Source organism: Phaseolus vulgaris, chromosome 2 (assembly GCF_051622355.1).
Source record: "Phaseolus vulgaris cultivar YP4 chromosome 2, ASM5162235v1, whole genome shotgun sequence".
Lineage (NCBI taxonomy): Eukaryota > Viridiplantae > Streptophyta > Magnoliopsida > Fabales > Fabaceae > Phaseolus > Phaseolus vulgaris.
In genome coordinates this window covers 48,558,151-48,578,238 of record NC_143499.1, presented here as the reverse complement: position 1 = coordinate 48,578,238, position 20,088 = coordinate 48,558,151, and the positions used below count along the sequence as shown (strand labels likewise).

Genomic DNA, 20,088 nt, shown 5'->3' with positions numbered 1-20,088 from the left:
AATGCAAACACTTTAAATTTTAACGTAAAAGTACAATTAAATTTTAGACTTGTAGTCCCTAATAGATCATTACATTAATTTTGTGCTTGGTTTTTCATAATTTTTTTCGTAACTAATGGCTTTTTTTCATCAAACTTTTTCGTTATCAAAATTTGATGATGTGTACGTTAGATATTCATGTGATCATTTTATTATAGTGATTCTACTATACAACTTGTGATTCATAATATAAAAATAATGATATTTTTTGTCATTTTAGATAAAAAAAATTGAAATTTTAGACAAAAACTGAAATTGTAAACTGATAGAAATTGTTAATATATCACTTCTATTTTATTATAAGAAAATCCCATTGTAATATATACGCAAAGGCTATTTAGAACTATTAAGCAACCCATTTCTGCTGCTGAGTTTATGAGAGTTTTTTGTACTTTAGATGGTGCGTTCTCCTTCCATGTGCTAATCTTAATCAAGTAAAGGACAATTTTATTTCTTTTTGGATTAAGAAGTACATGAACCCAAATTATTTACTAACTTGAGTAGAAAATAGAGATAAAAGATTTTATTTTCCTTCATTTTTAATATGAATCAATCGATAGAAAGACAGCTATTTTTTGTTATTTTCTACCATTCACTTCCCACAAATACACAGAGAAAACAACAAAAAAGAAGGAAAAGGCCAACTTTTGATAATAACATTGTTCAACAACTGAGTTTCCAAGACTTGTGCCAGAAGCAAAATGGAAGGTAGTGTCCAAAAAAAGCACAGAATGGACCCTTTTTGTAAAATCCATGTAATAGATGTATTCAAAGCCAAGGAGAATTGTAAAGAGGAGTTACAACAGATTTAACTTGCAAGTATTTGTGAAGGGCTTCCAATCCATGGTCTTTTCCAAATCCACTCATCTTGTACCCTCCAAAGGGAACATCATCGCCAAAGGCTAAGTAGCAATTGATCCAAACGGTACCTGCACGAATCGACCTTGACAGAGTATTTGCTGTATCCAAATTCTTGGTCACTATGCCTGCTGCTAAGCCATACTTAGTATTGTTAGCACTCTTAATTGCTTCATCAATCGTCCTGTTGTTCACATATCATAACAATGAACATAATCAATATCAGAATACAACAGTAATTAATAAGAAACATCACAAAATAACATCAAACCAAACTTACTTGAACTTCTTCAACGCCAGCACAGGGCCAAATATTTCATCTTGTGCTATAAGCATATCCTCCTAAAGGAAACATGATGGTTAATTATCTAATTATGCCAAAGATACCCATTTCATAACTCTGTGCATGCATCTGGAATTCACCTTTATATCAGAGAAAATTGTTGGCTCAATGAAGTAGCCCTTGTTGCCCACTGTTTTACCACCGGTCAAAAGGGTTGCTCCTTCTCTCTTTCCATGCTCAATATACGAAAGAATCTTCTCAAATTGTTCCTTGTCAACCTACAACATACAGAAAATTGAACATCATAGTGTTTTCTCATTTATGTTTTTGTAATTTAGAACTAGGCAGACACCATTGTGTGTCTTGCCTATTTTTCTTACCTGTGGTCCTTGTTGGACTTTAGGATCAAAAGGATCACCAACCACCCAAGCTTTTGCCGCCTTCACCAATTTTTTCTCAAATTCATCATAGATCGCTTCTTGAACAAATACACGAGAACTTGCTACACAAACTTCTCCCTGTTGTCACATTGAAAGAATTGAAGTGTTGGCAAAGACATAATGAAATGCCATTAAGAAAGAATTTCCAAAAAGCACTTTCACCTTGTTATATAGGATGCCAATTAAAGCAAGCTCAACAGCTTTGTCTATATCAGCATCGTCAAAAATTATGAGCGGTGACTTGCCTCCTAATTCAAGTGAAACTTGTTTCAAGTTACTCTTAGCTGCAGCCTGCATTATCTCACGACCCGTTTGGGTTGAACCAGTAAAGCTGACCTGAATATAAAACATCAAATTTATCTAATTATTTTGACATTCTCAACATCATTGGTATAAAAGTTTGAAAATAAAAATATGAAAAATTATTAGGGATTTTTAGAACCCACCAAGAAAGATCAGCATAATCAAGACTAAGACTATTTTAAGAGAATAAATATCTCATCTTTTAAATTTATTGACTTATTTCGTAGTCAATTCAGAGACTAATCATTCATACTTGGTTTCTGTTAATCTACACTGAGTATGAATTTCTACATTACTGTTACTTTAACCAACATATCATCATATATTATTTTTACATGGCTACATATTTGACAGAGTTACAACACAGTATATCAGCTACTATTTTGTACCTCTTAGCCACCAAGATAATTCAAGCAATATCTTATATAATTAAGATCGTTATAATTGTAAATGTTTGACATGTAAATTACCTTATCAACATCCATGTGTGAGCTTAATGCAGCACCAGCAGTTGGGCCAAATCCTGTCACTACATTGACCACTCCATCTGGAATTCCAGCCTTCAAATGAGAAAAAGAAGGAAAACCCAATAAGCTTATGGTAAAATTGTAAAATATGTATGTGGCCTAGATTTAAACTAACAAAAGTAAACTGTGAAGAAACATGCATGGTTGATATTTGTTGAAAATGGCACATACCAATTTAGCAAGATGAGCATTATACAAAGCTGAGAGGGGTGTTTGCTCAGCAGGCTTGACGACCATGGTGCAACCAGCAGCTAAAGAAGGAGCAACCTTAATATAAAACATGGTATTGGGAAAATTCCAAGGAGTTATGTGTGCCACAACCCCAACTGGTTCCAGTAATGTGTACGCATGGAACTGTCGAGACATTTTCAAGACCTCTCCATGAACTTTATCGGCGGCACCTGCATAGTAACGTAGAGTGTTTGCCGTTGATGGAACTTCCAAATTCTTACATATATGGTACAACTTCCCCGCATCAATGGCATCTAGTGTTGCAAGTTCTTCTGCGTGTTCATCAATTAGTTCCGCCCATTTCATCAATATTTTACCTCTATCCTGAGTATTAATTCAATTCATGTCATCTCAGTTTTCATCTGCCTCCTTAACAAATATGTCAAAGGTTTAACTAAGTTTTAAAACAACACACTATATAACACTTTCATTATTAAAAAAAAATCATAAAATAAAAACCAATTTTAGAAATTAAAATAATTAATTACAATAATAATTAAATTAAAAATCATTTTAAAAACTAAAAAAAAATTGATTTCTAAATTAGTTTCTATTATTATTAAATAGTTTTTAATTTATATCTAATTACTAATCAAAGTTTTAACTATCATTTATTTTGATCTCTAAAAATTGATTTATATTTCATGTTGTAGTTTTTTATATTATAATCTAATCATACCTTACAATTTTCCTTTAAAATGTTCTGATGATACTAATTAGCATTACCCGAATCATATTAAAATAACACGTAATTATTTTAATAATTATGTGTTTAATTGAAATAAAATTTAAAATTACATAAATAAGAAAATTAAAGATTGACTTGGAATACTTTTTTAACGTAAGATTTTTTTAGTATTTATTTATCAATAAATAATTATTAATATATATTACACTTTTTTAACTCAATACAAAAGTAATAATCACTTCTCTAAATATTTAATTTTCTATCAAATTAACTTTTTACATTTTTAATTTTACAGTTAATTAGTTCTTAAAATAATTATTTTTTTAAACTATAATATTTCCTTAATAATTATTTCATAATATAATTAGTTTTATAAGTTATTATTTTTAATATATTATTCCTGAATATAATTAATTTTATAAAATTTTATTTTTAAAAATACTTTTTTCATAATTTTATAAAAAAATATTTATTTTTCAATGTAATATTTTTATTTTTAAATTTTTAAATTCTCTTTTTTAAAATAAAAAAACAATTAGCTCAAAATCGGTTATTCAGAAACTAAATTCTAATTGACATTTCGGTCAAACTTCATTTAATTACGTTAGAATCTGAACTATTACCGTATTATTTAAATAACATGTTATTGGAGTAAAAAAATATTAAAGTGTACTAGTTAAAAAAACTTATATTTAAATATTAATTAATTAAAAAAAATTATCAGCACAGCTTTTAAAGTTATTAATTTAAAATAAAAAATTATAACTTAAATGTTTTATGCTATTATTGGAAGACAGGGTAAACCGTTTTATACAATGCATTTATATATTGTTTAATAAATAGGTGTTTTTTCTTCTTCTTTAAAGCATTAAATTATACGTACCAAACTTTAATCAAATTTAGATGCGGAAATACATATACATTGAATTACCATTTACCATTGAACAAAAGTTGAGTATAAGTTTCAGTAGTAAATTCTATATGTATTTGACTATTTTTCAATGTCAGTTTTTATACATTTATCACATAATAGAGTAATTAATAACTAATGAATATTAATTTCAATTTTTACACTATGTTATCCTATTTTGGCCCTTCTTTTATTTTAGTACCACTCATCATGAAAAATATTACAATAACAAAAATTGAAAAACTTAGGAATTATGTAAAAAAGAAATCATACAAAATATTATTATAAAAGAAAATCGTTCGTTCAAGTTGGTACCAACACTCGCGATCGCGATGATTCATTCAATCTGAATTCATTTGATTTTTTTACATCAATATAAGAATTAATCCATTTTAAGTAGATTTAAAGTCAATTTAAAAGGAATACTGGATAAAATCGCTAAACATTTACTGCGTATAACTATAATTTCTTAATGGAAAAAAGAAAACAAGTGAAATATGAGTTTCAGATCCTTCTTCTAAAATATCGTGTTTGTATTGAACATGTATTGAACATCAATACTCGCAGGACACGTATAGGTGAAATATCTAGTTCAAAAAATATTTGTTAGATTTTTAATAATTATAGCACGATTTTAACATAATTTAAAAAATGAGAAATACACTAATTTTCTAAATATTTAAATTTATTGTATAAATTTTTATTATGATTATAAAATAAGGAACAGATCCTTTTGAACCAATCATGAAAAACATATTTATGCTCCAACAAAAATTTGAAACATACTTGTGCAGATAAATTTTTATTGTCAATCTATATAATTCATAATTATATAATATATAGATACGTGTGTTTCGTGTCCTACATTTTAAAAATTATATGTATTTTTGTATCTTATCCTATTTTTGTATTTGTATTCTAGATTCGTATCATATCACTATTCGTGTTAGTGTTCGTGATAATGTTTAAAGTGAATAAAATTATAACATTTTTTTTACATCAGGACTTTCTAATATTGTTCTTGGTGTGTTTAAGAGAGACATGATTGTATAGTTAAATTTATCACTTTCATTTATTTTTTGTGGCTGTAGATACTCTCTTTATTCTTTTGTAATAATCTTTAAGGTTTGATCTTCAAAATTAACGAAATCATTTAATTTTTTTATTTTAAATAAAAAAAGGATAATTAAAAAGTAAATAAAAAATAAGAGAAAGGAAAATATGCGTACAGCGCCAGACATGCGTGGCCAAGGACCAAAGTCAAACGCGTAACGTGCTGCTCTAACGGCAATGTCTACGTCTTCTTTGTCTCCTTCACTGATTCTCGCTATTACATCACCTGTTCTTGGATCTATGCTCTCAAATGTCTTCCCTGTGAATAATACAGAAAAAAGAAAGTGAGAGGAATGGAGAGGTGGAAGAAGAAGAAGAAGAAGAAGAAGATGAAGAAGATGAAGAGAAGAATAAGAAGATGAAGAAGAAGAAGAAGGAGAAGAAGAAGAAGAAGATGATGATGACCTGACACAGAGTCTTGAAACTCTCCGTTGATGAAAAGCTTGGTGAACTTGACGGACGGGAGCTTGTTGACGGAGGCAGAATCGCCATTGTTAAGAGCAGCCATGACTCTGTCTCCACTTCTGCTAACCAAAACAGAGTTCTAACGAAACAATACAAACTCAATGAAAAGAAATGAAATGAAACCACTCTTGTATATATGCCACAAAATATCATCAAAGGATAATACAATACTTTACAAAAAATCATTTTTCTTTCTTTAATATCCCATACTTACAATATAATATTATATTTACTACTATAATATACAACTTAAATTTATCATTAATTACACAAAATTGTAAAACTGATCTTATTCATTTTAATTTACTCAATAAATATATAATAAAATTAAAATTATTGAAAATTATAAAATAAGAATACTAAGACTAATGCAATATAACGGTAGAATTAATAATAATAAAATTTGAATTAATAACCAATAAATTTTACTTTATAAATTAATATTTTATTTCATGTTATCATATCGCTTATCATTTTTAATATAAATAAGTATTTTTTTTTTATTTTGCTTGCTTGTTTGTTCCACTGTTTAACTATTTATATTTAATATAGAGAATTTTCACCTTATCTTTAAGATAAGGTCTAAACTTGGGAGATTTGAATGACAAAAATATTGTTTGAGTTATACTGATTTGAATTGCATAATATTAAAATTTTAATAATATTATGCTTTCTATCTTATAATTTTTATTTTTGTAAAAGATTATTTAATTAATATATAAAACTAAAGAGGATATAAGTACAAAATTAAATAAATTTTTTATTTCAAGAATGAAAACAAGTATAGTGGAATCCGCATCTACCTTAGATGACCTCGTTTTTATTCTACTTAACAAAAAATATAAGCTTTCACATGCTTTGATTCCATTGAAAATATCAATAATAGTATTTAATAAATGTTTGTTATCAGTCGAATCCATGAATGCTTTATATTAATGATGTGATTAAGAATCCAAGACCACCAAAGTACAATGAAATTAACAAATATGTTAGGTGAAGAAATTATCAAAATAATAAATTTATTTTTATCTTATGATAAATATGCATAGAGAATTTTTTATTTATTTCAGTTTCATTATCCTAACTTAAATGTTAAACAAGTATTTTGATTCTCTTAAAACTATAATAATATATTCTTATAAAGTATATAAGTATGTTTCCTTTCTTTCTTTCACTAAAAAAAATCATTAAATAGAAATATTTTTATAAATAAAAATTAATTCATTACTATATTAATTAAATTAGATACTATTTTAGAGACTAAAAAAATTATTTATTTTTAAATTAATTTTTATTATTAATAAATAGTTTTTAAATTGATATTTAATTAGTTATCAAGATTTTTCTACCAAATTTATAATTTAAATAATTGATAATTGAAGCTAATTAGATATTAATTTTAAAATTATTTATCAATAATTAAAATTAATTTATAAATTAATTTTATTTAGTCTTAAAATAGTATCTAATTTAATTAATATAATAATTAATTATTTTTAATCTCTAAAATTAGTTTTTATTTAGTAATTTTTGAAATTGCTTGTCAAATTGATATTGTGTTTTTTTTTCAATAAAAAATTAATTAATGAATTAATTTTGTCCAATTTATAAATTTGTCTAACTAATGAGTTTTTCCCAATGAATCTTAGTCGAAGAACACCAAACAATTTCGTTAATTAAATTCCCCCGAACAATTTTGTGATGTAAATATTGTGTTATATATTAAATATGGATAGTTTTAGATATTTCAACTCCAAAGCTTAAATTTTGTAAAAAATTAATTAAATATGGATAGTTTTAGATATTCAAACTTGTGGCGTTTTTCAATTGTTAAAACAAAGAGTTTATGTAAAATATTACATTATTAATTATTTGGAAATCCCGTGTGATTTAGTATAATTACTGTAAAAAATTATAAACTTATTATACACGTGATAATTTATAATTAAATTATTCTAAATACTTTTCATAAGTATCTCCTATAAAAAAAAATTATATTGGATTATTGATATTAATATTTAAGCATTCTGACAATTTTTGTTTACTTCAATGCTAAAGTAGTTAAGAATTGTACATGTGCATAACATGTTTTAATAATAAATAAAAACTAGTTAAGAATTGTATTGTGATATCATGTTTCTATTTTTCTGTTAACAGGAGACAAAAACCATAACATTTAAGGTAATAAATAATAACTATGTTCTTAATCTAATTTGTGATATTTGAGGTTTTTCTAGTATATATGGAGTCAGTCTTAATCATGTGTCTGCCATTATAATTCTCTTTTTATTGTCTAGTTAATGCTAATTAATTCAAATCTCCGTTTTATGCTATTTTTTTACATTATTCATTTACATTGACATCTTACCTAAATGATCAAATGTCGATTCAAAGTCCATAACCCAACAATTTTCTTAAAAAACAGTGATCTTAATTGAACTAGATCGGTAAAATAATTTTAAAAGCTAAATCAAACTAACATGTAAATACCTGTAAAAATAATTACTTTGATTAGATTTTCCCTCAAATTCAAACCAATTCAATATAAAAATACCTTACCAGAGGTTGGTTTGCTTTTAAAGGGATAAAAAAGTCTTTAAGTAACTCTGGTCAGAGCATTTAAACTAAATTAAATTAAATTCGAATATTTCCTTGATATGAGTGTCATATATTATAATAAATAAATGAAACTTAATTTATTACTATTAAATATATAATTTGACTGAGTGTAAAAATAATTTGCGACATGCTTATCTGGCACCTTTGTCATCTCACCACGTGGTATCCTCGCCTTCTCAATAAATAATGTGTGAAACCCAACAATATTATTAACTCATACACACAATAAATATCTCATAAATCATGATTAAAGCATATTAAAATGATAATATTATTATTAGAATAATAATAATCAAAATATTTTTTTAAAATAATAATTATAACAATAAAATTATGAAATATAATAATTAAACATTTTTATTTATTTTTTGTTACAAATATTTTTTACGTCTAATATTTATTATTCATAGTATAAAATTATTTATTTATACCTTTTTAGATTTATTTTTAGTATTAGATTACTCTTATGATATATTATCATATTGTATTGTACCTCTAATATTTATTATTTATAATATAAAATTATCGAATAGAAATTAATTTTAAATATAAAAACAATTAGTTACTAAATTTAGATACTATTAATTTTTGTTTTTCATATTACTTTCTATTTATTTATTTTCTAATATTGTATGTACTATTTTTTATATCAATTTCTCATTACTTATTAAATTTAATAAAATTTACTATTTAGATTAAATTTTTACAATTAGTTGTATTCAAATTTTATTTAATTTTATCAAAATTTATTTTCAACAGTTTTGCATATCAAATAAATTATATTTTATTTTAATTAAATTTATGTAGTATAAATAATATTTTAATCATATATAAATTGCATTTACCAATAACTAATCATAATTCATTTTAAATTAATTTTAAATTAACTTTAATCATAAAAGTAAAATTATAATATTATGTTTTTATTAATTAATATTTTTTTTTTCAATTACAGTGATAATACCAATCAAAAAATATTTATAAATTTTTTCTTTTTTTATTCTTATTCTGCTTTTGGTGGTATGTTAACACCATAAACAATAAAAAATATTCACTCTACCAATTAATAAAATAATATTTTAATCGAATTTAATTTATTTTTTAATTTTAAATATTATTATATTAATGTGGTGTTAAATATATATTTTTAGTCGTTTTCTTATTCTGTCTTTTACTCTCTTTTTTCTCAACTTCATTGTTTTACTTTCATTCCACTAAAAAAAATTATCAAATAAAAACCAATTTTTAGAAACCAAAATAATTAATTGTTATAGTGACTGAATTAAACACCATTTTAAGGACTAAATAATTTTTTGATTTCTAAATTAATTTTTATTATTATTAAATGATTTCTAAATTAATATCTAATTAGCTACCATAGTTTTTTATATATTTTCTGATAAAATATCAATGTTTAGTTAATATATATTGATATCGATATGCTTGGGTTGGGTTGTGTTAAGAAGAACCTTCCTCCTCTATACTTTTTTTCTAAGTATGAGTCAAAGTTATTGTAAGAGAAAAAAACAAAGTTATTGTAAGAGAAAAAAACAAAGTTTTGTGACATGAATATGATATTTTCAGTGCACTCATTGGATAATCTTTTCTCCAAACACGAAATTGCAGAAGCAAACAATCGTGTCCTCTTCAGATAACATTACGATATTTTCTAAGATTAATTTTGAATTAAATATGAGTGACTAAGTCAATTTCTTCCCAAAGAGAAAACTTAAACAAATATATTTTCAAGAACTATGCAAGGGAAAGAACAGTGACATGACAAAGACATCATAACCAGTAGCATGTTAGAAAAGATGGTCTGTGTTAAAACGAGTTTGCGTAATTCATCAAACTTAATGAACAAATAGTATAACTGTTAACACATGCTATATCAATAAATACATTTTTCTTTCTACCAGCTCAAGAGTAGGTCTAATAAATATTAAAATGTGTGATATGTGCATATTAATATACAATTTGGAATCGAATTTTACTTTGTGAAAGAACAAAAGCAAGGTGTTATCTTCACCGACAAGAAGACTATCACACTAAAAAAAATCATAAAATAAAAACTAATTTTTAAAAATTAAAATAATTAGTTACAATAGTAATTAAATTAGAAATCATTTTAGAAACTAAAAAAAAATTAGTTTTTAAATTAGTTTATATTATTGTTAAATAGTTTATAAGTTGGTATCTAATTAGCAACCAAGATTTTACCTACCAATTATTTATTTTATAAATTTGGTAACAAAAACTTTGGTTGCTAATTAGATACTAATTTAGAAACTATTTAACAATAATAGAAATTAGTTTAAAAACCAATTTTTTGTAGTTTTTAAAATAGTCTCTAATTTAATTACTATTGCAACTACTTATTTTAATATCTAAAAATTAATTTTTATTTGATGATTTTCTTGTAGTGTTATATCAGAAAACAAATCAAAAAAGGAAGATAAATAGGTGGAATGATGAGATTTTAGAAAGTATATTAAAAAGTAAACTTTAACTTTAACTTATAAGTTTGTATCTACTTATAAAATGTTATTATGATGTTAAATCTCCAATACATAGAACTATATATTTATAAGTATTTTAGTGATTAAATAAAACCAATGAATTTTCAAATTCTAAAATTATAAATAAAGTTTAAACCAAACTCAATTTTATAAAATTAATTTATAAATAAAATTTTATATTTAATTATATAATATAAAATATTTTTAGTTCCCCTATGCTAATTATTGATGATATATAATATGAGAAAATGAAGAAGATAATTTCCTCTCAACTTGAATTAAAAAAAAGTTAATATGATTCAACAATAAGATATTATGAGTTTATTTTAAAATTGGCATATAATCGATGGGATAATGTTTGAGAGACTTTATACATAAGGAAAATGGACATAATATATTATCTATTAGATAAGATGAACTGTTACGAAGTGAACTTTAAGCCTAATTCAACTCCATAAAACCGGTTCATAGGGTTACTGACATAATAGATATTTAATTTAATTTTTTCAAAATTATTATATGAATTTTAACAATTATATTCTGGTATCATCCCTTTCCTCATTTTTTGTTTTACCTTTTCATTCTATCTATGGTGCCGTTTTAAATGTATCGTCGTCGTTTTCATGCTACACCGCCCTCACTGTTCCCGTCTCTCCGTCGTTTACAAAGTGGTCGCTACTGTGGGACCCTGTTATGAGCGCGTGGTAGAGTTCCAAAACCCAGGTTAGTTTTTTTATTTATTTTATTTTAAGAACTTTTCAAATGTAAAATTAATATTTGAACAAAAATTTTAATTTCTGTAAAAAAAAAAAACTTATATAATATTTATTTCGAATTTCAGATTTTTATCAAACACAATAGACGATATTCATGAGTAAAATATTTTTCATGTATTAGAAATTAAAATTAATTAAGATTTAGAATTTAGATTTTTGTTAATAGTTATAGTTAGTTTAGTTATATTTATATATTAAAATGTTCATTATTTTAATTGGAAAAAATTTAATTTATTAGTGTAAATCAACGTTGAAACATATTCGGTTAACAATTTGGTATATTTTGCGAAAGTATATTTTACAGTACAAGTTGGGTATAGTTTGTGAAGTATATTTACAATTAAATGTTGAAAAAGACACAAATCTAACATATTGTAATAAAAAATTGTAACATAGAAAAGGACACAAAACTACCTTCTTGTAATAGTCATATAGGTTACAATTTTTTTTATACAAATAAACATATTACATAAATTCAAGACTATAATTGTTGTAACATATCTTTTACATTTTCCATTTTTAGTTCGTTTTGCAATGGATATTACATTCTAATAATGTATATGCTACATTAATTACAAATCGATGTAAAATATGATGGAACCTACATCAGTTATCTTAACTTATCTAAAATTTTTAAAAAAATGTTTTTTAACATCTGAATTTTATAAGGCATTTTCATCAATGTAGGTTGATGTAATATTAAATTTTAAACAAAACTTAAATTATAAAAGTTAAAAAAATTACTTTTAAAATACAAATAAGAAAATTATAAAACTCTGAATTTTATAATACTTTCCTGATATAGTCAAATTCGGCAGATGCAACTAATTTAGATAGATGGGACCATCCTACTCTCCCTACGTATTATTTATTAGGAGATTGATAATAGCTCTGATGTGGACCTGCTGCTACAAGGATATTTTACTGTCCTCGGTGCTTCTTTAGAACATGACTGCATTTGACGATAGTTGGTTAGTTTATTTATTTAGCTTCTATTTCCCCCATTTGCTTTCACCTTGTGTCCAAAAGAATACTCTGCGTCTTAATAATAGCACTTGTTAATATGCAGTAAAAATATTCTTAACTGACAGTGATTCAGACAAATCTCTTTTAAGATGTAAAGATTCTTAAACTGAAAATAATTTCTGGCAGCAAAGCCTTGTTGACAGTGTTCCTCTGTAGCAAAAGTGTTTATATTCAGAACATGCAAAGGGTAAATTGGGTTGGTGGCCAGAGCTCAAACAAAGACCCCTCCCCTATAGCCAAGTCCAAAGGGTATAGAGGCCAAAGAATCCTGGAAGGTACACGCATTTTCCGGAATTGAACGAGTTAACATAAATTATAACTATAATAGCATTTTACCACTTCTGTTAAAAGCTAATTTGGAATTACAGAAAATAGCGACGAAGGAAGAACGAATAAAAGAAATGGAACAAGGCTAAACAAACCCCAGACTACTAGCTCTCGAGATCTTAATTACTTTCAAAAGAAAGAAAAAAAACTCAGAAGAAAGAAGGAACTTTGCCTTGGCACCATATACTATGTATTTGATTCCCAGGAACCTGTTTTACTTCCAATTTTGACATGCGCAAAACCAGAAACAAAATAGATGAAAGTAGCATCGAAATGAGACACGGGCAGAAAAGGATTGTAAAAGGGGGAAGTCGAAAACTTAGCCCCTGTAAGTTGGTTGATCTACTGTGTACGGAGGTGGATAAGTTAGGGGAGCACCATTTCTGTAATCGTATATGCCATAACTAGCCTGTCCTGAATAAGAACCACTAGACCGGTAACCAGATGGACCCAAATTGTCCACAGGAATAGAGAAGTGCTGCTGTGTTATTCCAGCTGGACTTTGTGTGTGGGTAGTTCCATAGGTTGCTGCGTAAGGATTAGCAGTGGCACCATCGAATATGGTCTGGCTGGGGTAGTTGAATGGACCAGAATATCTTGCACCGGGACTGGGTTGTAAAGAAGGTGCTAGGTTCCTGCGGCCAAAAGATGATGAGTGTGCATTACTAAATTTGGCTGATTTGGCTGGACGAGAAGAACTGGATCCATTTCCCCGACTGCCTCGTTTGTTCTGAGGTTTAGTTCCTGATGTTGAACTCTTTTTCCTTTCTGCCTTAGCTTTCTCCAGAAGGGTAGCTCGCTTCCTCAAATGATCAAGGTTAAATTCTGATTCGAGCTTGTGATCTTCTACACATTTTATTATAGACTTAATGGAATTCAACTCTGAAGTGCTTGAATCATCCTGAAAAATGAAAAGACAGAATTAAGAATGCAATCCATCTAAGGTATACATTCTTTCATATGTAACATAATCACAGTAATGGAACTGAATTAGAAGAGAAGGGTAGTTAAGCAGACCGTTGTAGCATGATTGTTGTTTCCCTTTCTCGATGTGGTAGTAACATTTTTTTTGTAGTTCCGATGATAGGACTTGAGTAGGTTGATGGGAGGAAATCTTTCAGTTAAACCTGATTCTGAAGCAAAATAAACAGCTTCTATCTCTTTGCCACTGCTAATGAGCTCATCTATAATATCTGCATAAATCATTTGCTTAATTAGTATATGCAGGTATTTATACATAAAAAATATTCTGTTTTCTCTATTGTATGGGACCATAAAATAAATCAGAATCAAGGTAAGAGTTGTATTTGATAACACAGTCTGAGTTTCTCTAACCAGTTTATTTAGGCTATGTCTTTTTGCTTCTGCTTTATCACAGAGGAACATAAAGGGGTTAAGCAGCTAGGCAACATGTCTACAAGGATAGATGTAACAGGAAATTGAGGTGGAAGTTTGGAACGGTAATCAAGACATTTTATGAAAGGTTGCAGAAAGGCAATACAATACAAGTAGGAGGCTGTGGCCTGTTAACATATATACCAATGAGCAGATGCAACATTGAAAGAGAAAATCACAGAAGTAGCACGGAGAAATGCTTCAAGTGAATATCAATTTCAAAAGGAAAAGATACAAGCAAACTTCTTTAATAAATAAAATTAAACATGAACAAGTTACACAATATTAAAAATTTTGATGACCCAAAATCCCATAGCCCTGTTCTAAATTATGCACTCCATGCTAACTCAATGCGATCAATCAGAATTCCCTTCCCCTTAACACCGATGAATATAGAAAAGAGAATACCACATCAACATACTAAAGGATATAAAAATAAGATAATACACAAGAAACCCAATTCAAGTGATTATCTGCAGAAACCCAGTTATATTCCAAACTCTCTAACATGACTCAATACTTTCCACTACCCCTGTCAGCCTTTCTTAGTGCAATACTTCCTTTTTCTCAGCCCATCGCACCATTGCACCACCATCAAATTTAAACTTCCTTCATTTCAACGACAGCTTTGCATCTTTGCCACAACTAGAGGCCAGAGATGGAAAGGACCCCAGCTCCAAATTCCACTGCCTACTTTGAAAGGTCAAGTTGTTATCATAGTCAATACATGCCATCAACTCTGACAAAAGCAGGATAACAATGAAATGCAGAAGGGTGCTCACTGCCACATGACCTGTTTATTGCAGCTTAATATTGGAGAAATAATTCCTTTCATTTCAAAAGCCCAGTGAGGAATTTACAGAAAAACAAAAAAAAAATGATATTTTCCCAAAAGAAGTTTAATTCAAACAGGCACAGAAAGGGGCAGGATGTAACCTTCAAGGGACCCTGGGTGCCAGAAGCATTTTAGGCATTACTGATGACAGATTGTCCTGCTGGTGGCAATCTGAAGATTGTGATTCTTGAAGAAGTCACAACTTCCAATCAAGTTCCAGTAGTCCTTCTTAACTCCAATGTTTATCTCTTTCCACTTTTAAGAAGCACCAGCACCCCTATGGAATAAAATACTTGTGTATTCAACACCTTTTGGACTGAAAACCTGCCAGAAACCTATTTTACAGGTATCCAATAATCCTCAACAGCGTCGTAAGTAAAAAAAAAGACTCAAACAACTCTTCGATACATCTTGGACACCTCTTCAACACAGCTTGAATACGAGTAAGGAAAATGAACTGAAACTTATTCTTGACTAAACACTTCCTAGACACAGCTATCATAAAAAAAGTAGGAAGAAATAAAAAAAAACAATTTATATTATAAATATTGCAAGGCTAACAACATTATATTGCGAGACTCATTTGCATTATATTGTGAGACTCCTTTATATTATAAACTATTATTGTGATATATGAAAACTGTTTAACTTAGCAATTTAGTTTTTACAATGTAATTAATTATGTAAACATCTTAATTCTCAATTAAGATTTCGGTAAGTGGTGTTCTTGTGTCTTATAACTGTAAATGTCCATGTAATATCCAGTGTCTACGTCAGAATTGATGCTTCATAGATTCTAATACAAAATTTGGAAGACCAGTGTGGATAGTTGTGTTGAAATGAGGTTGTCTTGGATATGGTTACGTAATAGGCCGTTTCAAAATGTGAACTTGTTTTGTTTGTGAAAATATTAGGTATTCTATACCTAGCCACCTGTGTCAGTTTCAGGTATGGGTATGCTTGGCTGCACCTGTAGTTTTGTGCAGGGTGAATTTCATTTTAGGACAAAACTTAAATGCAATTCCATAGGTGCTTTTTTCAAACAAAATTAGAGCTTTACAAAGGTAATATGCCTAATAAAGGTTTGCTTTAAATGTCAAAACAAGTTAGTGAAAAGAGATACTTGTTTAGATTGGAGAACAACACTAAAATCCCTAAAGAATGTGAGTAATTTTTCTCCTTCATTTATTCTGTCTGTTTAATTGACTCATATTTACATAAATGGACATCAGTTCACAAGTACATGATGGGGGTGGATGGTATGAAAACCGTAATACAAATAGGAGGTGTTGAAAGTTGCTTCAATGGTGGTCGTTCGTAGCCTGCTTAAGCTGCGGGCGCGGTCACTTTGTGGTTGCCCAAATTGCAACCTCAAGGGTGGTGCAATCAAATCTCACCTTACAAGCTACATTAAGTTAACTTAAACTCACCTTCTAAGAGGGAAAAAAAACAGGGAACTTGGGTTTGTTTCACATTCCAATCAGGGTATTAAGGATCACCTACCCTAATGTGATCCAATTTCTGCACAAGTTTCTCGGTGGATGAGGTATGGTGTTAGGGAATTTAAAGGCACAGGGAGGCAGTCGCATAACATATAAGTGACCAAGACCAAGACCTATTGGAAGAGTATGAATAATACTTTCAGGCTCTTCGAATTTATAAAACAACTGCCCTACTTAATACTAGTCATTCCCCCCATTGTTCGTGCACATATAATGTAAAATGTTTGGACAACACAGTGCCCCTATACAAAATTAGAGGTAAAGTTCCAAGTTCCAAACACTAAAGGGAATATGCATGTGTATAGAATTGAACAGAAACACAGTATGTTCCAAGGTAGTTTATTTAGCCAAACAAAAAAAAAACACACACACACAAACCTATGATCTTGTCCCCGAACTGTAAGGAAGCAGCAAGCTTTGCCATGTCCCTCCTAGAAGCAAACTCCATAACGAACTTCCTCAAATACTCGTCATCGAACCTGGACCTTAACCCAAAACACACCACCATCTGCAGAAACATAACCACTTCTGCTGCACCACTCTCTGATTCCCCATCCAAATGCTCCTTCCACATTTCCACAACCGCAACGGCTCTCTCCACGATCTTTCTGGAGTATTCTCTTGACTCCGAAACCATCAGCGCCTGAATCAGAAGCCCGCACGCCCACCTCTTATCCGTCACCCCGGAATTCGCCGCCTTGCTCCTCAGAAACTCATCCACCGCCTCCAGCACCAGCCGCGGCGGGTCCACCGCCTCCGCCATCGCCTCTGCGATCTCCGCCCTCAGCGAAGCCGACTCCTTCCGCTTCGACACGACGAACCGCAGCAGCGCCGCAGCATCCATCTTCCGCGAGAGGGATTTGAGCGCGGCGGAGAGGTCGGGGTCAGGAAGAGGAGGGGCGCGAACCTCGGCGAGAGCGGCCTCCTTCTGGTCGCTGATGCGGGCGGCAGCGGCGGACTCGCGCTCCGGGATGGAAGTCTGGCGGTGGTGGAGCGATTGGAGGGTTTCGCTGGAGAGGGATTCGAGGGATTGGAGCTTTGAATCGATGAATTGGGATTTATCGGTGACAGAGTGTTGGAGGGAGGAGAAGTGGGTTGAGAGGGTGGTGAAGAGGTTCGTGCATTTTGCCAGAATGCTCTTCTTCGCTTCCAGTTCCTCGAAGAATTGGTCCACCTTCGCCGTTGGCGTCGTCGACAACTGGGTCGCCATTGATACTGCTGTCACTCTGTTCTTGAACCGATATCTAAAACCCTAATTAACCCTTCACCACAACAATAACTTCAGTTGCTTCCTCTGTTCATCACTTGAAGGATAGGGGTGTGGAAATGAAAGAAACAATTCAGACATTTAAACTTTACCATCTTTTTTTCATAAAGAGTAAACCATAAAATATCCCAGATAAAAAAGTGGGTGACTTAACACTTATTTTTATTATATAGTTTACTTTTTTATTTCTAAATCAAATACAATATTCTATTTTTTTTTCACTTTTTATTTTTTCAGAAAAAACTTATAGACTATCAATATAAAATAGTTTTACCCATTATTAAAGTACGTGTTTGCTTCAACGAAATTACTGTTCACGAGGATGAAAGTGCAGTGATATCTCCTATTTGGATCAAGTGATGTGTGAGTGTGAGAAAAGATATCAACATGAATAGTGAAAATCATATTTCTCTTGTATGCAGAGATGGTTGTAGAAAGACAAGTCACATTGGTGATTTTCCCAATTTATCCCAGATTTTATTTTGACATGCTAAAAGAAAAGGAAAAATAAACCGAAAAAAAACAAATAAAAAAAATAAAGATAAAATCATATTACAAAACAAAATATTAAATATATTTATGTTAAAATAAAATATATAATCAATTATGCATAATATATATTTGATTATGTATATAACTTTTATAAATTAATTTTTAAAATATTATATATTATTTTAATATTTTCTATTATTATTATTATTTAATTTTTAAAAAATATATTAATTAATTAATTAATTTTTAAAAATATAAGAATAAATTTATAATCTTAATATTTTTATTAATTAAAAAAATTAAAATTTTAATCACACTCGTCACATTATTTACAAACTTATTATATTTATGAGAAAAATTTCATGTTCAAAGAATGATAAAAAACTCATGTTTTTTTTAAAATAATTATTCATCGGTATTAAAAATAATTTACAAAATTTTAATTAACTCAAATTCACAGAAAAATATTTCATATTTCATTATTTTAAAACAAGGATAAATTTGTAAATTTATATTTTACACTTTAAAAAAAATCAAAATTTTCTCAGAACCATTCCATCAATCACAAACTCTCATAAACTTTTCTCACACATCCACTTTAACATATTTCAATCCAAACAACCTCGCTTTCTTCACATTTTCTTCTCACATCCCCACACATCCACTCCCTCAAATCCTCACACATCCATTCCTCAATCCAAACACACCCATTAATTAGAAATCTTTTTTATCTTTCTTACTTTTTTACATATTTACCATAAGGTGTTGTGTGCAAGTGTCTTCTAACAGTTATGGATTTTTTTTTTATAAATAATGTTTATCATAAACTTAAAATAAAGGTATAATAACCTTAAATTATTGTAAGGATGTAAGATAAAGGGTTGTTGAGATTGAATGAGTTTTTAAGTTTTATTGGTTTCGTTGTTGTTGTTGAAGATATGTAAGGTTATGGATCGAGCCTATTAGTGTTTTTAAACGAATTATTCTCTATTACGACATTTATGAGAGATCTCACATTTACTTCGAGATAGGAGAGATAGGGTGAAGTTAATGAAAATTGAGAGATATGCAAGATTAGAGTTATTATAACTAAATGTTATTATTAGAAAACAGAAATGAGTAAGACCGAGATAAAATGCAAATACCAATCCATTACACACTACATTCTTTAGAACTCAAAATCAGTGTTTTTGGCTAAAATGTCGCTCTAGTAAGAAAATATCTTTCTTGACTAAAACAATTATCAATAATATTTTGTTTTTGTTGAATATTAAGAAAAGAAATAGGAGAATGTAGAAGAGAAAAAGAAAAAATAATTATTTAGTTAAAGAAGGATAAAATAATAAGATAGAATTACCTTTTCACGATTGATGAGGAGATGCTTCTTATAACTTAAAACCGTTTCTTTACAATTGCTTGTGGATATTATCTTTATCAATTCACACGTAAATATTCGTTTCATTGATGTTGAAA

At 28.7% G+C, this 20,088-nt stretch overlaps 2 protein-coding genes across 5 annotated transcripts; both read right to left on the bottom strand.

The window, feature by feature from the left end:
* Positions 1 to 667: 667 nt before the first annotated feature.
* LOC137812883 (aldehyde dehydrogenase family 2 member C4) lies at positions 668 to 6,029 on the bottom strand. Its single transcript, XM_068615119.2, has 9 exons — positions 5,798 to 6,029; positions 5,509 to 5,651; positions 2,622 to 3,005; positions 2,394 to 2,483; positions 1,783 to 1,956; positions 1,561 to 1,698; positions 1,321 to 1,458; positions 1,178 to 1,239; positions 668 to 1,081 (listed from the first exon to the last, which is right to left on the bottom strand). Exons 1-9 carry the CDS (start codon positions 5,898 to 5,900, stop codon positions 808 to 810), a joined length of 1,506 nt encoding a protein of 501 aa, XP_068471220.2. The 5' UTR covers positions 5,901 to 6,029; the 3' UTR covers positions 668 to 807.
* A 7,251-nt stretch (positions 6,030 to 13,280) lies between these two features.
* Positions 13,281 to 18,265, bottom strand: LOC137812881 (FRIGIDA-like protein 4a). 4 transcript variants are annotated; one of them, XR_016518915.1, is made up of 4 exons: positions 17,235 to 18,243; positions 15,456 to 15,631; positions 14,142 to 15,312; positions 13,281 to 14,025 (listed from the first exon to the last, which is right to left on the bottom strand). XR_016518915.1 is itself a non-coding variant. In XM_068615117.2 (3 exons), the coding sequence occupies exons 1-3, from the start codon at positions 18,064 to 18,066 to the stop codon at positions 13,444 to 13,446; spliced, it is 1,590 nt and encodes a 529-aa protein (XP_068471218.2). In that variant the 5' UTR covers positions 18,067 to 18,265; the 3' UTR covers positions 13,281 to 13,443. The 4 variants fall into 4 exon arrangements, 1 of the variants encoding a protein (XP_068471218.2); XR_016518914.1 differs by having other exon boundaries at positions 14,142 to 14,317; positions 17,235 to 18,208; XR_016518916.1 differs by having other exon boundaries at positions 14,142 to 14,317; positions 15,456 to 15,678; positions 17,235 to 18,206.
* Between the last annotated feature and the right edge of the window lie 1,823 nt (positions 18,266 to 20,088).